Source organism: Haemorhous mexicanus, chromosome 13 (assembly GCF_027477595.1).
Source record: "Haemorhous mexicanus isolate bHaeMex1 chromosome 13, bHaeMex1.pri, whole genome shotgun sequence".
In the NCBI taxonomy this organism is placed as follows: domain Eukaryota; kingdom Metazoa; phylum Chordata; class Aves; order Passeriformes; family Fringillidae; genus Haemorhous; species Haemorhous mexicanus.
In genome coordinates, this window is record NC_082353.1 from 2,815,600 (window position 1) to 2,839,125 (window position 23,526).

General features: G+C 47.0%; 2 protein-coding genes across 3 annotated transcripts in view; one reads left to right on the top strand and one right to left on the bottom strand.

Annotated features, from left to right (window-relative positions):
• Positions 1 to 1,544, top strand: part of TMEM266 (transmembrane protein 266) — an 86,810-nt gene extending 85,266 nt beyond the window's left edge. For both annotated transcript variants that reach the window (XM_059857883.1, XM_059857882.1), the window contains exon 12: positions 524 to 1,544. In XM_059857883.1, the coding sequence (XP_059713866.1) occupies positions 524 to 1,083 (560 nt within the window). In that variant the 3' untranslated portion in view covers positions 1,084 to 1,544. The remainder of the gene's footprint in view (positions 1 to 523) is intronic.
• Positions 1,545 to 1,706: 162 nt separating this feature from the next.
• The window catches only part of ETFA (electron transfer flavoprotein subunit alpha), a 32,198-nt gene continuing 10,378 nt past the window's right edge, over positions 1,707 to 23,526 (bottom strand). The window contains exons 6-12 of the mRNA XM_059857887.1: positions 23,124 to 23,234; positions 19,716 to 19,817; positions 18,852 to 18,920; positions 17,784 to 17,866; positions 5,941 to 6,006; positions 2,611 to 2,691; positions 1,707 to 1,804 (exon numbers count right to left, since the gene is read on the bottom strand). Of these exons, the coding sequence (XP_059713870.1) occupies positions 1,766 to 1,804; positions 2,611 to 2,691; positions 5,941 to 6,006; positions 17,784 to 17,866; positions 18,852 to 18,920; positions 19,716 to 19,817; positions 23,124 to 23,234 (551 nt within the window). The 3' untranslated portion in view covers positions 1,707 to 1,765. The remainder of the gene's footprint in view (positions 1,805 to 2,610; positions 2,692 to 5,940; positions 6,007 to 17,783; positions 17,867 to 18,851; positions 18,921 to 19,715; positions 19,818 to 23,123; positions 23,235 to 23,526) is intronic.

Genomic DNA, 23,526 nt, shown 5'->3' on the forward strand with positions numbered 1-23,526 from the left:
AGCATAGATACAGGAGATACATACAAGGCTTATGTGCATAATTTAAAGACTCAAGAGAGGGGGGCTGTTAATGTGTAGGTATAAATGAGATGTATCTGTATATCCCTGTGGGCACACATCCACATGCAGAGGAACGAGTTGCACGCTGCTGCAGCAGTAGCTTATTGCAGGTATTGAAGGGAGGGACTGTGGCCCACAGGTACCTATTGCCTGTCCACTACACAGGCAGGCAGAACCGATGTAGATGCAGTTCCTTATGCACACCCACGCACATGCTATAGGACTTAAAGCTCTAGGTGTTGGTCTACATAAACACACACATATAGGCATACGGCGTACCTCTCTAAACAGAGAGCTGGGGATAGAGAAAAGGGCTGCGCTGGTGAATACACAATAGATACACGTGTATGGCCAGAGGGGTCTGTGTCCATCACTGCAGGCACAGGGCATTGCAGGACTCGCTCTCTGCACCCCTCAGCCCGTCCCCACCGGCTCTCAGCCCCTCTGTGCTCTGTCCCTGCAGACAGCGGAGTCCCCGAGGCCGCCATCTGTGTGGTGACCACGGCCGCCATCGACGTGCACCGGCCCAACATCTCCTCGGAGCTGTTCGCGGTGGAGGTGCCGCTGCGCCTGGGCAGCACCGGGACCTCGGCCAGCCTCACGTCGGGCAGCGCCTCTCGCTCCACGGCCAGCTCGGGCACGCGGGGCTGCAGCGAGAGCAGCCCGACCCTGGGCTCGTCCCCGGACTGCAGCGCGGCCTGCGAGCAGCCTCGGCCCGACATGGCGCCCGCCCGGCAGCGCGCCGTGCAGGAGCTGCTCTCGTCCCTGTCGGAGGAGGCGTGCCTGGCGCAGAAGGGGCTGGATCCCATCAACCTGAAGCTGCCCAGCCCGGCTGGCTCGGTGGGGGCCAGCCCCGACCTGGGCCACCGGCTCAGCGTCTACAACCGCAGGAACCAGGAGAGTCTTGATGTCTTCCAGCTCAAGCCGCTCCTCGACTGCCCCCAGGGTGCCCCCACGATCGAGGAGAAGTACGGGGCGCTGGGGCCCCCAGAGCCGCGGCTGGGCAGGGTGCCCGAGGCATAGGGCCCGCCCTGGGGACTCCTGAGGGGACACGCTCACCACGCTGGCCATGAGGCTGCCACAGCTGAGGTGGCGGTGCTGAAGCACCTGTGCCATCTGCCGCAATGGCCACCAGCCCAGGGCACGGCCAGATCGCCTCTGCTCCCCCGTGCCTGTGGCACACCAGACCTGCCCTGCTGCCAGCTCCGGGCCAGCCGGGACCTACAGCGGCCATCTGGGAACAATGGACCCTCCAGCAGTCTTAGGGCACAATGGACCCACGGGGCCTGGAGGGACAAACGGACAATGCCGGGAACAGCGTGGAACTCCCACCGGTCCGGGGCCAGCACGAGCCCCGCGGTGCCGGGGGCAGGACAGAGCTGCTGGACAGCTTGGGCCCAGCCTGGCTCCCCAGCCTGACCCTGCCCAGGGCCTGAGCGGGACTGGGAGGGCTGTGGAGATGGGAATAAACACTGACAAACACATGCAGCCTCCTGCCTTGTATCACTCTTGCCTTCTTCTCTTACCTGCTTTCCCTGTCTTGCTTTCTTCCACCCCACCACTCCATGTGCCATGCACCTGGACCACCAAAAGAACCCCAACACAAAGAACAACCATCCCAGCACCGCAGTGACCGATCCCACCTCTTTCCAGTAAAATCCTTTATTTGCCCTTACTCCACAGTGCCGGGTCCTGTCACCAGCACTCACTTCTTCTTCAGGAGCTTCGTCATCTCTGGCACCGCCTGCAAACACCAGTGCCAGGGTAGTGCATGTTCCCCTCTGACCCCCACAAACTCACCCTGTGCAGTTCCCAGCCCTGCACTTACACTGCCCGCCCTCCCACCCAGCACAGCACTCCAGGCTCACAGCACTCCCCACTTCTCTCCTGCTGAATAAAGCCTCTTAATTATTTAAGAGAGCTACATTTCCATTAGGTGGAAATAATGCATTCGTACAAAATTTATTAAGGAAATTGTCTACACGGTGTTTCTTCAGAATGTGACTTTGTCTCTGGCTCACAAAGAGGCCCGTGCTCACCACGGAGCCAGTGGGCATTCTTTCAGGAATGGCATTAAGTGCTGGCAGAGTTTCTGCCCATGCCTCCACAGAGCCACTCCTGCCACTCACACGTGTGGCCACACACAGGCACTGGGACAGGGCTGGCTCGGAGCTCCAGAGGGAGCTGCAAGCTCCTCCTGGGCATCCGCCTGTGAGGCAGCAAGCCCAGGCAGAAATAATCACACCTCCTGCCAACTCTTTACTTCCAAACTTTATGAAGCTTAAAAATACATGCAAGCACCTATGTGTGGTTATTTCCAAAATGGTTCAACCTCAGGAAAGCAGAACTGAGGCAGGCTGGCTGTGACACCCCCCCACACAACCTACTTGCAGGGATTTGATTTTAAGCATGCAAACCATGACACCAGAAAGCAAATTTTTAAACAACAACAAACACCCTCACGCAGACATGGTTAACACTCATTGGATTATATTATGCAAGCTCCTGTCAGCTCCCCCAAAGTTACCCTAACATCAAGTTTAGCCTCACCTGAAATAAGTCTGCTACCAGTCCATAGTCTGCCACTTGGAAAATTGGAGCTTCTGGATCCTTGTTAATAGCAACAATGGTCTGCAAGCAAAGTTAAAGCACCATATGAATCTAGATCTTGATCCTCCTCTGGGGCTGGGTTCCAGGGCCAGGTCTTAGCCAGGAAATGGGCTATATTCTCTCCAAGCCCCCAGAAGGAGAAGATTTATCTGGGCATTTAATATTTTTCCATCTCAAAAACAAGCACCTCCTTCCCTCCACATACACCACAATCCCCCTGAAAATAAAACCCCAAACCCTCCCTTCCCTGCTCACCATACACATCTCTGCTACCCTCCCCTGTTGAAAAGCCTAGAAAAAAATTTCTACAAAGGATTATCTGAACATTCTAAGCTGCACCACTGCAGAACTAACCTGGAGGCAGCAGGTACAACAAGCACAATAAAGCCCTGCCCAAAAGGCCTCTGTGCTTACAATGGGACAGCATTTAGTTTGTCCCAGGGCAGAAAACAGCACACAAATCCCAGCACAATGATCCAGAAAACATCTCGGTTTAAACCCTGCCCTACACCAAATCATTCCTTAACTGCCTGTGACAGCTTCCAGCAAGACCAGCATGGCTGGGGGTCCCCATCAAAATCTGCAACAGGCTGGGGAGCACTCCAGAGAGGAGGGGAAAAGAATCCTGAAGCAAAGCCAGAGGCCCCCAGAAGGAGCCTTACACCAAGCAGGGCCCTGGAGCACAGACTGGGGCCGTGCCTGCCCCTCCACACTGCCCCAGGGAACAATGGCTGGGGACAGCTGTGACCCAGCAGGCAGCTGAGGCCCTGACTGCCACACCCAGGGAACCACAACTGCCTGTGTCTGTTCTGCTCCCTCCACTGAAAACCCAACAAATTAATGGCTCGGGAAGCAGGGGCCTGGTGGCAGTGACTCAGAGAAACGTGTACAAATCCTGTGGGTTTAGGCCCCCAGCAATGTTATTTCTTGGCCATCTGTCCCCTGAGAGTCCCTGCAGAGCAGCCCAGCACACAGGCAAGCCGGCAGCACCCAGAGCACTGCCCTCCCTCTGGCCGAGGACTGCACCTGCTGTGCATTTCCCTTGAAATGTTCTCCCCAGAGCTCTCCTCTTTTACAGAGTTTACTTCATTACCCCTCTTTGCAAATGCAAGGCTGCCCAGACAAGCTGCAGTACAGGGAGCAAATCCAGGCTGTGATCCCTGAGGGTACTGGCCCAGTGAAGCCTTTCTCTGACCCTCCTCAGGTCCTGCCATTCCTTGCAGAACCATCCACAGGGCCAGCACCACAGGGGCTGCCAGCTCTGTCCTCAGCACAAAAATAATTAACAAATTGCTTGCAAAACTGTCTGAAGCTTTGGTTTGGCAGCTCAGTCCTTTGCCTCCTTTAGCTGAAGTAACTTCAGTAAGATTTGGGTCCCTACCTCACTGCTAACTCTTGTGAGCAGCAGAAGCAGCACCCTGCTCGCAACAGAACTTTGTGAATTAAATCTCTGATTAAGAAAACATAGGAAAACTCTCATGAGGGAATTAGAAATAAGGAAAGAAAGCAACAACAATTCTTCAGATCTCCTCAAAAGCTGCATTTTCTACCTTGCTGTAAAAGAACAAATAAATTATACATTTCACTTGGTAGAAAGCTTCTGACTGCTTTGGAAAATACATCCTGAAGTGTGCAAGTTCACAATGCCAGATAATTCAGAGTGCTGAGGGAGGACAGGGGATGCTCCAGAGAGCTCCCATGGCTGCAGAATTCTTTGTTTGGGAAAACTGGATCTTCTCCATAACTACCCCACCTAAATGTTTTAGATAAAAGGAAGGCAGAACACATTCCAAATAGCAATAACTAAATCTGAATTTTACAACAGACACATTAGCTTACACTAAAAACTCAGCTATGGGAGAAATTGAAGGGGTAAATAAGCATCTCATATCAACTAATTTCATCTGTCATTGTTACAGCAGAGTACCTCAAAATGTCAAGCATGCCTTTGGAAAAGCCATAAAAGCAGAGGTTTTGCTGTTACAGTACAGGTTACTATCACTGCTCAGTGTTTTTGTCACAAAGGAGAATCTGGATCTTCATGTCCGAGGTTCCCAGTGCTGCTGCAGTCTGAACTGAGCTAAGGGAGCAGGTAAACACCAAGAGGGTCACATCAAGTCTGTGCAGCTTCCAATAGCAGTTCTCAGGCAGTGGCTGCTGCTCACCCTGCCTGCCCATCTCCTCACTCAGCCAAGGGCACAGCTGGAGACTGAACTGCTGCAAACAAAGCTCCCAGCAAAGCCACCTGTGGCCCAGCAGTGCCAGAGGAGCCCAGGTGGCCGTGGCAGTGCTGTTCACCAAAGCCCTTGGGAATTCACTGCCACAATTCCCACTGCTCAAGAGACACCTTCACCTCTGCCCATCCCACACCCTTAACATCTGGAATTCTGGTTGGTTTTTTCTCCACTGCATCAATGAATGCTAACACCACTCAGGTCTCTGCTTTTAGAAAGCTTATCATTCCCCAAAAAAATATTTATATTATACATGAGGGGAAAAAAAAAAGGTAAGAGATCATCCTTCCACACAGGCTGGTTTGTGAGGACAATCACCAGTCACCACCTCAGTGGCCTGTGGTTGGTTAAACACAAGAAACGACCTGAAATGTTTTGCAACCCTCTTCCCCAGCTTTATAAACTATTCAAAACTGTGGCTTGGTTAAGTTCATTCTCTGAAAATAGAAAAAAACCCCACATAGCCTTTTTAAAAAATTACTGTGGGAGGCAGGACCTCCAGTTTTTGATGTCTGCCATTTGATAGTATCAGTGAGCAGGTAAATCTGCTCCTATTTTCAAACACTGCACTGTGGGCCAAACTGGCAATTCCAATTTTGGATTATTTGCTTTGGCAGCTAATGAGTTAAACCTTTTAAAGTTTTACTGCCATTTTATTACAGGTTTCCATTTGAATGGCTAAATGCAGGAATGTCAGAGACATCTTTTACTTTATGGAATAGTAAGTTCATAATTCAAATTGTGCATTGTTATGCATGAATTAATATGTCATAGTCTGGAATAAAGGCAAATGGAATTATTGTATAGAATTCAGGCATATGTGCTGTAGTTAGGGTTGTTTCAAACAAAGTCAATTAGCTGCTTCCACTGATCACTCTGGGTTATAGTGCAAAGGTTTTGCTCCTGCATGAGAAGTTTTGGCACAATATCTTGTTTTGTCAAAGAGTACAAAACCCATCTAAAGCACTGATGCAAAAGCAAGGGAGTCAGCTCACTTTCTTCCTCAAAAATCTCTTCTAGTACACCCAGTACATACCTTGCTGTCTTTCATTCCAGCCAAGTGTTGGATTGCTCCAGATATTCCCACAGCAATGTAAAGTTCCTAGGAAAAACAACAGACAGTTTTGGTCCCCGCCCCAGAGTCTCACTAAGCTGTCACAAACCTTAACCCAAATCAATGACATGCAGCAGTTTTCATTGCAGTAGTTTCCAGTACTAGAGGCAGCTGATGGTTGGTTCCCTTCCCCACCTGGGGATGCAATGGGACTGCCAAAGGAGAATCCCAAAGGAGCAAAGACAGATTGGGGGAAAAAAATAAACAAAGTCTGCATCAAAAACATACGACACGCTCAGCTGAAGGCCAGGGCAATCCATGTTCTCCACCCCCCTGGAGATTCCCAGTGCAAATATTAGGGAAGATAACCCACAGATGGATAAAGCAGCTGCCTGAAGGGCAAACCAGGGCTCTTCTTCGAAGCCCCTCATAGCCTTTACCTCAGACAGAGTGCTCACAGCTGAAATTGGGGTGTTGGGCCTTTGAAAGCTCCCCAAAGAGCAGGATAAACCTTTGAGGAACCCCAGTGGGCCTGTGCCCTGCACACCTGCAGTTTGTGTTCCTCAGCCAGCCCTCCCAAAGCCTCCCTTCCCCAGTGCCACCCAGCATGTACAGGAGGCACACCAGCTACACCAACAGCTCCACGCTCTGGGGCTCCCAGTTTCACATCTCCAAAGAGTCTCACAGCCAAAAGAGATTGCAATTTATAGGTAAATAGATCTGTGTCAGCTGTTTTAGTCACAGCTCAAAACTAATACTTCTCCTTGGGCTGAAAGTCATCCTTTCTATCATCCACCCAAAACCAGGGGCATTTCAGGGCCCTGACAGTTCAGTTCCAGTCAGAGCTGAACTCTCAGCTAACTAATATTACAGAAGAAAACTAAGGAAAGTACTTGGCACCAACTCATTCAGTAACAGAAAATTAATACAAATTTAGTTAGGGGCTCATCTACCAAAAGCAGTCAAAAGGTGGCACTTCACATGTGCTTAGAAAAGACATAGCCCCAAATATTAACATAATTTCTCTTTTAAAAATACCAAGGGTATTCCATATCTAAGAAAATATAAATCTGATTTAACTCAATAAATAGTATTGGGGGGCCACAGGGAGGGTAAGAGGATCAAAACCAATCTTACCACTGTGCAGCTGAAACTGCATTGGAGTGAAGTGGCTTTTAGCATGGCAGAGCCAAGCCCAGCTGTGGGACGTGCACAGAGCTACACAGGAGTGGCAAACAAAGGTGTTCAAACACAGACCCACAGAGGCTTCTGCCATACAGGCCTCAGAGTCATTACAGCAATTGAAAAAAAAAAGGCTTTCTGTTGTTTCTTCAACCACAGATTCTGCTCACTATGTTTTTTTTAAGAGGAACAGATAAATGAAATGTATTAAGTTTTTCTGTACTTTTATTAAAAAAAAACTCTCTAGTGTAAAAACTGAAGGGGAGGGGAAATAAAGCAGAAACAAAGTATTTCCTATCAAAAAGGCTTCCTTTGAATCACAGAATCTAGTCCCTGTACTTCCACAAAACCACACAGCTGGTGAACACACTCAGAAACTCCTTGGCCTCAGCAGGCTTTTACCAAGTGGATTACCATTGGAGGTCAATCCATTTTAACCACAGCTGCAATGTAACCTAATACATCCACATTAGAACTCATGGTAAGAATGCAATATGTTAATTATACCAAATAAAAGAACAGATGTTACAGGAGAAATTATTCTAACATCATGCTGTCTTTAATACAAGCTCTTTTTAAAGACACATTACTGTAATTTGATTTTTTTTTGAGCAATTCATTAAGTGCCAGTCATCCTGACTACCAGATACTCTTATCAGTCTGCTTAACATTGTGAAGTTCAATCTTTGGAAAGAATCCAGCTAACCAGGAGCCAGATGCCTATGAATATATTCTATTAAAATATCTAGGAAAGACAAGGATGTTTCATTAAAAGGACATGTGTAAATCACCAGGCTTGTCTAAAAGCACTTTATGCATCTAGGCCATGGCCTTGCAGGTTCTGTGCTCTGGGCTCCCTGCTTCAGACAAGTGGTGCTGCCAGTCAGCCCTAACCCTGGCAGGAGATCAGCTCAGCAGTGCTTTCACAGAGAGCACACAGGACAGCAGGGTTCTCAGCAACACTTCTGTGCTGTCAAAGGCACGGGACTGCTTAAACCTGAGTTTTAATCCATTCTGCTGTTCAGTGGGAGGGACCCAAAGGACCCACAATGTCTAAATGATAAAGCTTCAGGACTGTTCACTGCTCTCCTGAGGAGAATTCAACTGGTCATCCAGAGATGAGATAAAGCATTGAGAAATTCAAATCTTTATTTTCAGAGTAATAACCTTCTTTTGATGTTTTCCCTGACATCAATAACTTCTATCAGGCCTTTTGCTGAGTCCTGTCATTGCTGTGCCAGAGTTCCAAGTCCCAGGTCAGGACTGCAGCCCCAAGCCCTGTGAAGCAGGTGAGGCAGGGAAGCAGAAAGGAGCTGGGTACCCCAGGGCAGAGCCCCTTGCAGAGGGTGCTGGGCCAGGGCAGCACCCAGGGCAGCACCCAGGGCAGCACCCCCAGGGCAGCACCCCCAGGGCAGCACCCCCAGGGCAGCACACCCAGAGGGCAGCACACCCAGAGGGCAGCACACCCAGAGGGCAGCACACCCAGAGGGCAGCACAGCCAGAGGGCAGCACACCCAGGGGGCAGCACACCCAGAGGGCAGCACCCAGGGCAGCACACCCAGAGGGCAGCACACCCAGAGGGCAGCACACCCACAGGGCAGCACACCCAGAGGGCAGCACACCCAGAGGGCAGCACACCCAGAGGGCAGCACACCCAGAGAGCAGCACACCCAGAGAGCAGCACACCCAGAGAGCAGCACACCCAGGGCAGCACCCCCAGAGGGCAGCACACCCAGAGGGCAGCACACCCAGGGCAGCACACCCACAGGGCAGCACACCCACAGGGCAGCACACCCACAGGGCAGCACACCCAGAGGGCAGCACACCCAGAGGGCAGCACACCCAGAGGGCAGCACCCCCAGAGGGCAGCACACCCAGAGGGCAGCACACCCAGAGGGCAGCACACCCAGAGGGCAGCACACCCACAGGGCAGCACACCCAGGGCAGCACACCCAGGGCAGCACACCCAGAGGGCAGCACCCCCAGAGAGCAGCACACCCAGGGCAGCACCCCCAGAGGGCAGCAGACCCAGGGCAGCACCCCCAGGGCAGATGAACCCGAGGCTGGGTCACACCTCTCAGGGGCCAGATGTGGCTTTACACCAACGTCAAGTTCCAGCTTTTTGGAACCCTGGCAGTGGCTCTAATTACTGCTGCCAGGCAGCTGATCCACAGCCCCCAGTTAGAGGCACTTCCAGCAAAGCCCAGGCCATGGAGCAGCGTTTGAGAACTCCCCAGAGCTGGGCACAGGCAGATTTCCACTGAAGGGCTGCTGCCAGCACTGTGCCACACAAGAACAGGCAGCAAACAGCACACACATATTCCAGAGCAGAGGGTTCACAGCACTCTGAACAAATGAAGTGCCAAAAGCAACTGAAGTCAAGGAAGTAAACACTTTGGTGGTTGGACATGACATCAGCTTAGAAAAGTGTCTTGGCTCTCAGTAACTTCATTTCACACAGGAGATACAGTACAAACATCACAGCCATGCCACAGATATTTTTATGAAGTTGCTGGCAGACATCAGCATGGGGAAAGGACACCAGAGAAGAGAGCTGATGGCAAGGAGAGCAGATGGAGGGAACACATGGCACAGGACACTGAATGCACCAAACAGGCAAGAGAGCAAAGCAGAGCACAGGGAAGCACCATGAGGAGGGACCAACACTCCAGATGTGCTGCTGGGAGGGCTCAGTACATCAGTAGTGGGCAGATGTGGAGGGGGTCACCAGCACCCAGGAGACTTCTCCCAAGGGCCACAGCAGCAGCCCAAGGTCTCTGCCAGCAAACTGGCACAGAGGCCAAGGGGCTTCCATCTGTCCTGCCACACATCCTGCACCACGCTGGGGGCAGGCAGGACCCTCACAGAGACCTCCAAGTTATAAGCACAGACTTGGATCACAACCACCCTAAAAGCCCCACAACTCCAACTCCCAAACTGATCCTATTCAAAGTCAAGACTCCAAATCAAAACTCCACCTTCTCAGTTGCTAGGTAAAATATTGATCTAGACTTATATTTTCCCAACAGAAATGACTGTAGTATGTCTTAGAGTCATTGCATGCTAATCATTACATTGAAAAAAAATCCTCCTTGGCCATTCCCTAAACTCTATTTCTGCTTCAGACATCCCCAACTCATTCCCTGGCAGACTTCACATGCACCAATCTGCACATCTGGCCCCAGAATCCATACAGCCAGTTACATGCTGCTTGGACAATGCACAGGAGTGCTGTATGTGGTACCAAAATACCAATGCAGTTATTTTCCTGTGCATACAAACTCTTGCAATTATTTATAGAATAATTTGTGGCATATGATATTACTTCACTTACACTTATGAGAATATTTAAATATGCCTTAGGCTGCCTTGGGGCAGTTAAGGGACATTTGTGAAGAGAACTACAAGAACAGTTTTTATTTCAACTCCAGAGCCTTTGAAGGGTGCTGTGACAGCCCACAGGGCAGCCACAGGTGCCCAGAAGCTGAGGCAGCTGCTCTGCAAGCATGTGGTCAACTGCTATTGATTTTTATGACAATTTCTGAATTATGCTGAAAACCTCCAACACACACCAATTTATCATCCTACCAATGGCATGCTTTTAAACAGGCCACTTTAATAAACCCCTCTGGCATACACACTATTTTTAAAGGCAGCTCAGATATTTTATTTTCTTTGCAAGAGTGAAAGGACAATGAAATTAAAAAGAAATCTTTGTGATCAAAATTGCTTTGTACAGGAGATTCCTTCCAATTACAAGTTATTAGGCCAATAAAATATTTTCTGGCTTGACAGCAGCTCATGCCTGCTACACTGCACCTCACACACTTCTCCAGTATGTGCAGCTCTGGTGCAGCTGAAGGCACTCCATGCAGGAAGCACACATCACTAAACTGGAGCCCCACTGCAGTTTCTTTTTCACTTTAAGAACCTTTGATCAGCCAAGCTGTGTAATTACTCTTAAGCGTGGCTGGGGTGTCTGCTGGAGTGCAGGGCCATACAGCAGCTTTTTTTCCCCCCTCTCTCCAGGGAAAAGCACATCAATTCCTTTCAGCTAAATGCACTCACATATGAATATTTTAGTACAATTTAATGTTTCTGCACCAACCCCAAAGGAGCAGAGCATCAATTTGTGAACATAGTTTTCTTGGAGTTAAAAGCTACACTGGATAATGCAGGATGAAAGGGGTTGTCAATCCTTAGCTTTTTAGCAAGTCAGAGAAAGACAGTCTGTAAATTCAGTCCCAGCTGCATACAAACAGCTCTCTAAAGTTTGCCACCATAAAGCTACTTTTCAACAACAGTGAATTATCAGAGGAGATATTCCAAAACCAATTTCCCAAGCACAGTTGGTTTTCCCAATGCTATTCCCATCTGCCACCTACCTAAGAGCCCCAAGCATTTATACCATGCAAAGTGCACCTGCTGGTCTGTCAGCAACACCCACGAACCTGATGCACAAATAACACATTCCTACAAAGCTGAAGAGAGCAGAAATTATCTACCATGCTTTTGCAGACAGAAACGTTGCTATCTCAATATTCCTTTGTATGTGCAACAAATGAGGAAGTAATTAAGATCTTACCATTGATAGCAAAGAGTAGAACATTTTTTAAAGGAAGTACAATCCAGACAAGAGGAGTGACAATTCTCATGATGCCAAGGGAACTAATTAGTTTGTTCTGTTGTTAGTAATTTCAGGTAAGGGCCAGAGAACAAAACAGAAGAAAAGTACTAGAATAAAATATGCCTTGTTTCACTTTCCTTATGCTTCCTCACAAGAGAGTGAAGGCAAACAGCAGATAAGCTAATCTGAACAAGCAAAGGATCCCTAAGAAAATGATGGGAAGGAAGTAACACCCCAGGACAGTTAGCACTCACTTATTACAAGGAAACAGAAAACACAGGAATGATGTAAATGATGTAAATGATACCGTGCCTCTCCCCACCTGCTCCTCCCAAAGCACGATGACTACTAAGTGCTGAAAAGCCACTCACTGCAGTGAAAGGATGCTCAGTAAAGTACTGGGGGCACAGAGAGGCTCAGAAAGGATCCCATCCTCTTCTAGAAGAGGGGGAACAACAAGAACTCCAGCCTTCTTACACAGCTTTGGTGCCTTTCCAGTGAACCAAGATCTCACTCCTCACTCCCAGTGTCTCAGCTGAAGCTGCACCTCTAACAAGCCTCTTTTCCTCTCATTATTACTGTCAGTTCCTGACAGCTGTAAGTTGCCTCCCTTGTGAAGTTCCTTCAGTCTCTTCCAGCAGAGAGATCCTCCAGCACGAAGCTGAAGCAGTGAAGCCCAGCAGTTTCCTCCTGGCTGTCCCATCAGACCCACAGAGCTCCCCTCTGCCTTGCCCTCAGGAGCTTTCTCAGAGCATGCACCTGCCTTCTGTGCAACCATGGCACACTCCAGGGTCACTCAGTGCTACATCATATTTCCTAACTTGTGCCTTCCTGAGTTTTCCACCTCAGGTTCTTGTCTTCTATTAGTGTTTTGTACCCGATGGTGAAAGTAACAAGACAGCAGCAACTGAACACCTTCAAATAAAAAAATAAAATTAAAAAAAGAAAACAGTTCTGCCAGCTAGGAAATCCTACAGCAGAAACCAAGGCAGTTCTAGAGTTAGACCCTGAAAGAGCACCAATTTGAGAGGAGTGAGGATTTCAACTCTGCAGACATTAAATTAGAAGGACCCCATTCAGGCAGCAGCTGATCCTTCACAAGGTCAGAGGATGACAAAATACACACACTTGCCAAGAAAAACACCCCTCAGGGTCACTGAGGTTCTGCCTGTTCTCTGGGGACAAGAAGCTGAGTGTGAGATAATCCCAGTACAAGCCCACCTTCCTTCAAAACCTGAGGGAAGAATAAAATTAATTAGAATAGGCTGCAAGGGAAAACCTGCACGGGAGCAGTCTGGGCACTCAGAGCCAGCTGCCTGGGGGCACTGCAGTGCAGGACTCCCCACCTGGATCACGGATGCTGCAGAGGAAGTGTCCAGGTCCCAGCCATCCCCAGCAGCCCTGGGAATGCACTTTTCCCAGCCCAGCTGGCTCAGTGGCACTGCTGGACCCCATCAGGGAGCAGCAGCCCCCACCCCTCCTGCCAGCCTGGACTGCACAGGCCACAGCAAGCACAGAAGGCAGGAGAGGTTTAGAGCAGCTGCTTTCCTCTTCTCACAAGTCTGAGTTTATTTTTTGGTTGAATATCAGACAAACTGCACAAGCTCCTGGGAAGGATTACATACTGCTTTGCATGTTAGAAATCTTGTTAATTATGCCTTGGGTAAGGAAAGCTAATACTGAACTAATAAATGAAGCATTCATGTTCCATTTACAAGTTTTAAATAACTGCAAAAAACCCACTTTTTACTTTCTTTCTTTCTTCTCCACACCTGTTTTGTTCTTGTTTCTTTCTTTATGAACATGAGAGAAAGAACTGGGAAGATTTTTACTGTGGAAAGTAACACCCCTCACTATTTGAAATTTCTTATCTAAAAATAGCAGTCACTCTGAGGTAATGGTGGTTAGGCCTCATTTCTGTAAGGAATTCAGTATTTTCTAACTGGATATACTTCACTAATATTTAGTAGTAAGCACTAATAGGAAGGATATTTTTATCCAAAACCAGATAATTATAACATTCTTACAAGTGCTTTTTCCTTAAACATAAAATACATACAGTACTCAACCTCAGAATCAAGTTTCATTTTTCTGCAGAACACCTGCATATAAGAAATAGTGGGAAAAACTGGCTTCTAATTGTAAAAAATATGCAAAAATGGCTGTCACTGATTAAAGACACTGAATATACTAAACTGCTTTTATAATTAGGAAGAAAACATTTTCTATTTTAATATAGCCACTTATGTCTAAAAATTTCCTTCCATCTCATCAAATAATACAAATCAGCCTTCTCTTTCATAAGACAGAATGTTCAAATAGGAGCTGCAATCACCTGGAAGCAAGGGGGTAAAAAAAAGATACTAACAGAAACAAAAATAATACACTGAACATTTTAACAACTGGACTAAAACTGTACAAAAGAAAAATTGCTAAAGATCCAGTCAAAACCCAACAATATGCATAAACACCAAGATGAAGAGAACCTTGAAGTTTACCAGTCCAAGGCTACTTTGGAAGAGCAGATGTGCTGTGCAGAACCAGGGCTCAAACAGCCACAAGGTGAAAGCTGAGCTCTTTAATTAGCTGCATTCTCCCATCCTTTCAGTGAAATGAACTGCAGCTGCCCCTTGAGGGGCAGGGTGTTTGTGTATTACCACCTCAGCCGTTTGGGAAGCTGCTGTGCAGAGTGCTGTGATTCTGTCTGGGCTGTGCTCTCAAAAACTGAAGCCAGTCACAGAATTATGAAGGAGCAACGAGCAAGACTGCCCTTCCTTCCCCAGTGCACAGCTGAAGGCACGGGGAAGGAACAAGCAGCCCTCTGAGACAGCTCTGTTCTGTTATCACCCAGGGAGGAGCACAAACACAGCCCAGCAGGCACACAGAATGAGCAGCAGGAGCACCTCCCCTCTTCCTGAGCTTGGAACTAACCCTTGTCCCTCTGCAGTCCCAAAGTGACCCAGTTCCAGAGTCCTGGAAAACAGTGCATTCCAGCCCTCCACGGAGACTGGGCAGCCTATTAATAGAAGTGCAGGAGCACTCTGAGATCCTTTCCCAGCAGAAGCCAACAGCTGCACAGGAGAACGAGCGTGCCCCAGACTCCAGAGCTGCTGGGATCTGAGACTTTTCCCCTGCTTAAAACCCACACAGCCAGAGGGCACACACCATGTCAACTCAGAACTGAACACAGAACTCAGGTCTCAGCTGCTCTACCTGCCCAGTGTCCAAACCTGCTCTGCAATTCCCCAGACAACACCACAAGCTCTCCCTGAACTGATACTGAGCACGGCACACGCAGGGAGAAAGCATCTTCTGAGAACTGCCAAATAGCCAGTGTCATCTTGACCTGACCACAAGAGCTCAGTTCTTCAAGTCAACTCTGTTTTCCACTGCAGAGAATCATTCTCTAGTTGAAGTACCAAAAACACAGTGAAGTAGAATTAGGAATGTTAAATTAAGAATTTGCAGCTTTCAACTGCTTCATATTTAAGACACCTACCCAACACACAGAAAAATTAAAACCTCTAGTCAGCAACTCTGTGGGCTTAATATCAATTCAACTTGCACTCCCATTACAATTAACATTCCACATTTTCTATATTTCTAAGGCACTGAATGCTATCTTTGCCTGTATTTTAAGATCCACACTAAATATCTGAAATTTGAAAGAAGAGGCATATAATTTCCAGTACTCAGCACAACTCACTATTTAATAAACACTTGTTAAGAAGTGAGATGAGAGAAAAATGCATCAGCCTGCAGACAAACAGAGCACCATGCCATTGTGCCAGTTCAGATCATTATGACGCCCGACTTTAACATTCATTCATTACTCCTGACTAAAGGCTGTTTAACAATCCCTAGAAGAGGACAATGACAACACTGATGTGATCCTATGATGTGGCTTTATGCCCTTACTACTCTCACATGTTGCTATGGGCCATCTGTGGCAAAATACAGCATTGTATCCTCATCAAAAACCAGGCTTTTTTGTTTCAACATTGTTGTTTAAATGCCCTTGACTCTGGAAAGAATGTTCATTGTTGAGCCTCAATACACAAACCAGAGCTGAGCTGTCTTCAAACTAATATTCTCCACCTCATTAATGGGTATTTAGGTAGAGAAGAACTAAGGATGGTGAGTCCCATCTCATGCCCTTTCAAAACACACACTTAAATGACACTTAGCTTATACCCTGGTAAGCAGAAAGAGTTGGGGTTGCATTTATAATCCACAAAACCTCCCAATTTCCTTACACAGCAGAGGTTAATATCACTGCTATCAAGATTTTGAATGACCTCAGTCTTATCAATAGGTCTCCTTCTCAGAAGGAGTGTTTTGTAGCAGTTGGTTACCATACAGATTTACAGGTTTAAACACTAGCATGTCTGGAAACAGCTCAACTCAGGCCCACAGGGTCATCACCAGATGGCCTCTGATGAGGACTTCAAAAAAAGTAGCAAACATCCCTATCCACAACTCAAGACAGAAGAAATCAAAAACATGGAACATCTTGTTTAAGAAAATCCAGCAGACAGAGTTGACAACAGAATCACAATTTCCTGTCTTTGACATCCAAGTATTACTCTATGGATTTATTACTAGAAAAAGAAATGGTCATAGTTTGAATTTCTTACATTTGCAGCAATGGCAAAGGCAAAACATTTCAGGACCCCATCAAGGCTTTGAACATGCACAGCTTTTAAGTATTATTTAAATTGTGGTGGTTTGGTAAATGCAGCAATTGAAATACAATGAGTTTTTCTACTAAGTTTCAGCTCACTCTTCCCTTCTGGTCTCATTATGCCACTAACAAGTAAAAAGCTGCTCCTTGGTGCCTTCTGTGCCAGACACAAAGAGCTGCTTACTGAGAGGCAAAACCTTCACTCCAGTAAAGGAGCTCAGGGTACCCCTGACAGACCATCACATCTCAGTGTGGGCTCTGCCCCAGCCGAGGTGAGCTTCACTTGGACCTTCCTATTGACAAACAAACACTCTCATGTGCTTCATTTGTACCTTCCTACTGACAAACAAACACTCTCATGTGCTTCATTTGTACCTTCCTACTGACAAACACTCTCATGTGCTACATTTGTACCTTCCTACTCACACACACACTCACACGTGCTACATTTGTACCTTCCTACTCACACACACTCACATATGTGCTTCATTTGTACCTTCCTACTCACACACACACTCATGTGCTGCATTTGTACCTTCCTACTCACACACACTCTCCTGTGCTACACTTGTACCTTCCTACTCACACACACTCACACGTGCCTCATCTGGCTGCAGCTTTCCTTGCATGTTCTCAGGTCATAAAGAACAATGGAAGAAGTCTCAGACTTCTGCAGGACAGAAAGGCCCACACAGACACAAAAAGACACTGAAACCAGTTCCCTGTGATACAGGGATGCAGAAATAGCAGAAAAATCTGTGCAGCATGTTATTGCCCAATACTGAGCCATTCAGAGTACATCCTTGGTATTCCACTCTACAGCAGCCATGCTGCAGATTATTCCTCTCTTAAATTTCTTGCACTTTCATTTCTTACAAGACTTTGCTTTGACTGTACTGCAATACTTCAGTGACAGTTACTAGAAGTTTTTTAATAATCATCACCTGAAAAAACCCAGAACACACAACTGCAAGAGATCAAGCCAGGGATTGATGTAATTTTGAGTTTATGTCAGTAATGACATCTCTTAGCATATCAATGCCAGCTGCTAGAAGCCAAGAAAGGTTCAGGCAGCTATGAAAGAATGCAGCATGCAAACTCCTGACAAAGCTGTGTCAGAGCACATCCCCTCACCCAAAGCAGAGGTTTCCATCCCAGCTTGCTTCTGTTACTTTGTAAACAAAAATCCACAAAGTGACAGTATCACAGAAGGCACACTGATGTTCCTGCCAGGCCTGGAATTAAGACTCAGCTCATCTCTAAGTGCTTGCTCTGAAGGAAATGGATGCTAGAAACCACCCCAGCTCTCTGCTGAGAGATTTCCATACTTACTGGTGCGACTATTTTGCCCGTCTGTCCGACCTGCATGTCATTAGGAACAAAGCCAGCATCAACAGCTGCACGGGAAGCTCCAACTGGTTGAAAGAAAATATTTTCAATGTTTTCTTTTAAAATACATGCGATCCAAATTTCTATCACCATAAAAGCCCATGTATTTTACTGAAGAGTCCCACACTCTAAGGGCACATATTTAAAAACTTCCCTCTTAAAAGCTCTTATGGTAATCCCTCTCTATACCACTAGCTAAAAACTTCCAAATACTAAGTGCTAATGCACTTCATAAGCAACAGGAAATCCCTACTCCCAGCACCAAAGGGCCATATATTTAAACCAAGGATTTCAATCTGGCGTATTTCCATGATTTTTTTCTTGTTGCTTTGTCAAAAGAAGATTTTCCCATAAATGCCTTCCCAAAATGTTCCTTCAAGTCTGAATGTAACATATGTGCTATCCTGTATTGCTGTGAATCTCCAAAGTCAGGCGTGGTAAAGAAAAATATCACAGTAAACTCAAAAATGCCACATGGACATTTAGTTAGCAAAAACACCACTTTAAAAACTAACCAATCATGTGAATGCTAAAATTAATGGAATTAAAACATTAGAGCAAACAGTTTCTCCTTCTTTCCCAACTTTTATAGAAAATACTTCACTGAGACATTGTATAGTTGATTTTCTCCTGTTAATACAAAAGCACAGCAAAAGGACAGAGCCACTCAAACTACAACAATGTGAGTGGGATTCTGTATAGAAGCACTAAAAAGGATGTATGCAGAAAGTATCAGCTCTTCAAAATGAGCTAGGACTACTTCACTTTTTGCTTGCAAGTTTCTTTTCTGGAAATTTGAGAAGCACAGGGAATATTACAGGTTGTATTTTGCTTCATACACAGGCATTTAAGAACAGTTGACAAAACTTTATCTACTGCTGAACCAAGAGCATTTTAACCATTTGATAGAGACATGAAAATAAAAGACTTAAGATGAATTCTGGTTTTAATGTGACCTGTTTCAATATAATAAACAGGGTTAAAAAAAAAAAGGGAGGAAAACAAGTTTACCTGCAGCATTCAACTGGTCCGCAAGTTCATACAACAACTTGAAATTTTCACCACTCTTCAAGCCCCTCCCTTAAAAGTTAAGAACAAAAGAAGATCAGGAAAGAAGAACATGTTTTTTTAAGATTTTTTTTTTTTGCCTATGTAAACTTTCTGTACGAGTATTAGCATTTGCAAAGACTCAAAGATATGGTTGCACGGGGTATTTCTGGATACATTACTAAACTGTATTTAATATTTGGAGATTTAGCTTTTGTCCTTGCCATTAATATTTCATATGTATAAACCAACACCACTCTGTCTTGTTTACTTCCTGCACATAGCACCATCAAGGTCATTCTCCAAAACCAGGGAAACAATTTTTTTAACTAATTTGTGCTCCCTCTGCTGGCTTCAGGAACAAAACACTGTAGTGGGATTAGTTAGAAATCATTTTAGCTGTAGGCATACAGTAAAAATCACAGTCCATCACTTGATACCTAAGGAGCAGAATACAATCAATATAGGTTTTAAATCATTAAGGTCATGACACAATAATGTTCAGACTGACTGAAATGATCAGCAGTAATTTTGATACATGAAAAAACATGATAAATTTCCATCTAAAAACCAATTCATATTGCTAAAATTTTAAAGAGGCTCATCAAATATGAAAATGTTCTTACAAAGCCTCCCAGCATATGCTAAACTCATGCATTACCTCTTTACCAAATATTCCTGTTGCGTGCTTCCCCAGCAGCCCCCATGGAATATCAGAGAATTACACTGTAATTTCTTTTTTTCTAAGGTATCCCATTAGAGACAGGATTTACCAAGAGGTGCCATTACTGCCCTGCAGCACCCGTCAGGCTCCCTGGGATCACTCACCCCCTGACACAACCACCTTGGCACTGGTGAGCTCCGGCCGGTCGCTCTTGGTCAGCTTCTGCTCGATCCACTCCGAGATCCCCAGGGGCGCCGGGGGGGTCACTGCAGCCACCAGCAACCCCACAAGGAGAAGGAGAAAGCATGGGTTTGCAAGCTGGAACCCGAGTTCAAACTGGTGTTTTCAAGCTGAAACCTGAGCTCAAGCTCAATTCAGAGTTCATTCTAGAACCAATTCTGCCACAACCTTCAGCTGAGTCTGCCAGCTGCTGGCACTGAGGAACGAGCCTTGTTCAGCAGCTGTGCTCAGGGACCACAGCACTCACTGCACCCCATAATGAACTCTGCTGTGCTCAGGAACCACAGCACTCACTGCACCCCATAATGAACTCTGCTGTGCTCAGGGACCACAGCACTCACTGCACCCCACATGGAACTCTGCTGTGCTCAGGAACCACAGCACTCACTGCACCCCATAATGAACTCTGCTGTGCTCAGGGACCACAGCACTCACTGCACCCCATAATGAACTCTGCTGTGCTCAGGAACCACAGCACTCACTGCACCCCATAATGAACTCTGCTGTGCTCAGGGACCACAGCACTCACTGCACCCCATAATGAACTCTGCTGTGCTCAGGAACCACAGCACTCACTGCACCCCATAATGAACTCTGCTGTGCTCAGGGACCACAGCACCCACTGCACCCCATAATGAACTCTGCTGTGCTCAGGAACCACAGCACTCACTGCATCCCATAATGAACTCTGCTGTGCTCAGGGACCACAGCACTCACTGCATCCCATAATGAACTCTGCTGTGCTCAGGAACCACAGCACTCACTGCATCCCATAATGAACTCTGCTGTGCTCAGGGACCACAGCACTCACTGCACCCCATAATGAACTCTGCTGTGCTCAGGGACCTACAGCACACACTGCATCCCATAATGAACCCTGCTGTGCTCAGGAACCACAGCACCCACTGCACCCCATAATGAACTCTGCTGTGCTCAGGAACCACAGCACTCACTGCACCCCATAATGAACTCTGCTGTGCTCAGGAACCACAGCACTCACTGCACCCCATAATGAACTCTGCTGTGCTCAGGAACCACAGCACTCACTGCACCCCATAATGAACTCTGCTGTGCTCAGGGACCACAGCACCCACTGCACCCCATAATGAACTCTGCTGTGCTCAGGGACCTACAGCACCCACTGCACCCCATAATGAACTCTGCTGTGCTCAGGGACCTACAGCACCCACTGCACCCCACAAGGAACTCTGCTGTGCTCAGGGACCACAGCACCCACTGCACCCCATAATGAACTCTGCTGTGCTCAGGGACCACAGCACTCACTGCACCCCATAATGAACTCTGCTGTGCTCAGGGACCACAGCACTCACTGCACCCCACAAGGAACTCTGCTGTGCTCAGGGACCTACAGCACTCACTGCACCCCATAATGAACTCTGCTGTGCTCAGGGACCACAGCACACACTGCACCCCATAATGAACTCTGCTGTGCTCAGGGACCTACAGCACCCACTGCACCCCACAAGGAACTCTGCTGTGCTCAGGGACCACAGCACCCACTGCACCCCATAATGAACTCTGCTGTGCTCAGGGACCACAGCACACACTGCACCCCATAATGAACTCTGCTGTGCTCAGGGACCACAGCACTCACTGCACCCCATAATGAACTCTGCTCTGCTCAGGGACCACAGCACCCACTGCACCCCATAATGAACTCTGCTGTGCTCAGGGACCACAGCACACACTGCACCCCATAATGAACTCTGCTGTGCTCAGGGACCACAGCACTCACTGCACCCCATAATGAACTCTGCTGTGCTCAGGGACCACAGCACACACTGCACCCCATAATGAACTCTGCTGTGCTCAGAGACCACAGCACTCACTGCACCCCATAATGAACTCTGCTGTGCTCAGGGACATACAGCACACACTGCACCCCATAATGAACTCTGCTGTGCTCAGGGACCACAGCACCCACTGCACCCCATAATGAACTCTGCTGTGCTCAGGGACCACAGCATTCACTGCACCCCATAATGAACTCTGCTCTGCTCAGGGACCACAGCACCCACTGCACCCCACAAGGAACTCTGCTGTGCTCAGGAACCACAGCACCCACTGCATCCCATAATGAACTCTGCTGTGCTCAGGAACCACAGCACTCACTGCACCCCATAATGAACTCTGCTGTGCTCAGGGACCACAGCACTCACTGCACCCCATAATGAACTCTGCTCTGCTCAGGGACCACAGCACCCACTGCACCCCATAATGAACTCTGCTGTGCTCAGGAACCACAGCACCCACTGCACCCCATAATGAACTCTGCTGTGCTCAGGGACCACAGCACTCACTGCACCCCATAATGAACTCTGCTGTGCTCAGGGACCACAGCACCCACTGCACCCCATAATGAACTCTGCTGTGCTCAGGGAACCACAGCACACACTGCACCACAAGGAACTCTGCTCTCCAGGTGCCACACACTGATACTAACCCAGCACAACAAGTGTGAGCCTCCCTATCACAGGCAGACAGGTCAATCAGGCAGCACACCAACAGTGCAACACGCTCATTCAGGAAGGTCTGACTCCTGCCACCCACAGACATTAGGAAATACAGGATGCTTCAGAGGCAGGGACTAAGCCACAAAACAGAAAGGCCCACAGTGAAAAACAGCAGAGGTCACCAAATGGAACAGGTTACCCAGAGTAGTTGTGAAGTCTCCACCTGTGGACATTCTCAAAGCCTGACTGGACACAGTCCTGGGCAGCCTGCTCCATTGGGCTGGACTAGATGATCTCTAGAGATCCCTTCCAACCTCAACTACTTTGTCATTCTGTGACTGCATTTCTCAATTATCCAAGCTACACTGGCTTCATTAAATTGCAGATTGGACTGATAAGGTTAAAACTGATCTAAAACTCTGTATTCTCAAATCAATTTGAACTGCCACTAATTTAGCTTGATGATGTAATGACCTATCTCAATTGCAATATGATTAAACCAAAACTTCTATTTCTGCTCAGTCTTGTTTTGAACACCAATCTGGTTATTCAAACAGCTCTAACTTGTCCTTCCTTAAAGTTTCAAGGCTGCAGTGGCAGACGTTCAGGCAGCGAGCGGAACAAGCACGGATTTCAGCACAGATCATCTCCTTTTCTGGTTGAAGAAAAGGAAGTAACTGTGCACATAATCTGTCTTCTCCTAACAGACATCACTAAAAAGTGCAAGCACCTGTAATTAAAAATATAAAGCTAACATTATGACAATCAGTTTGCTTTGACAAATACTTCCACAAAACATCACCAGGCAGTGAGCAAAAGGAGCTCTAGTGAACAAACCACCCCAGAACAAATACTCACACTTTTCTACACTGGCATTGCCACCACTCGCTGGTGCAGCCTCAAAGGAAGTTCCCCGTACAGTAAAGACTTTGATTGCTTCATCACACTGCACAGTGCAAATAATATTTCCTAAAAAAGGGACATGAAAAATTTCAAGATTATCAGACATATCGTGCTTTAAAAAACCCCAAAATTAATATATAAAAACCACATTAGCAGTTGTACTAGAATATGCAACATCCACCAAGGCACTTCCCAAAAATGCAGTTTTAGATGACTAAAACTTAGCACTTAATAAACAGAGATTACAAATACTTTCATTTATGTTTTAGCCCCGTATTTCTAAAGTATGAATACAAATCCTCTATTTTTAAAGGATACAAAGCATTCAAATCATCTCTTATGAATGAGATTTTAAATT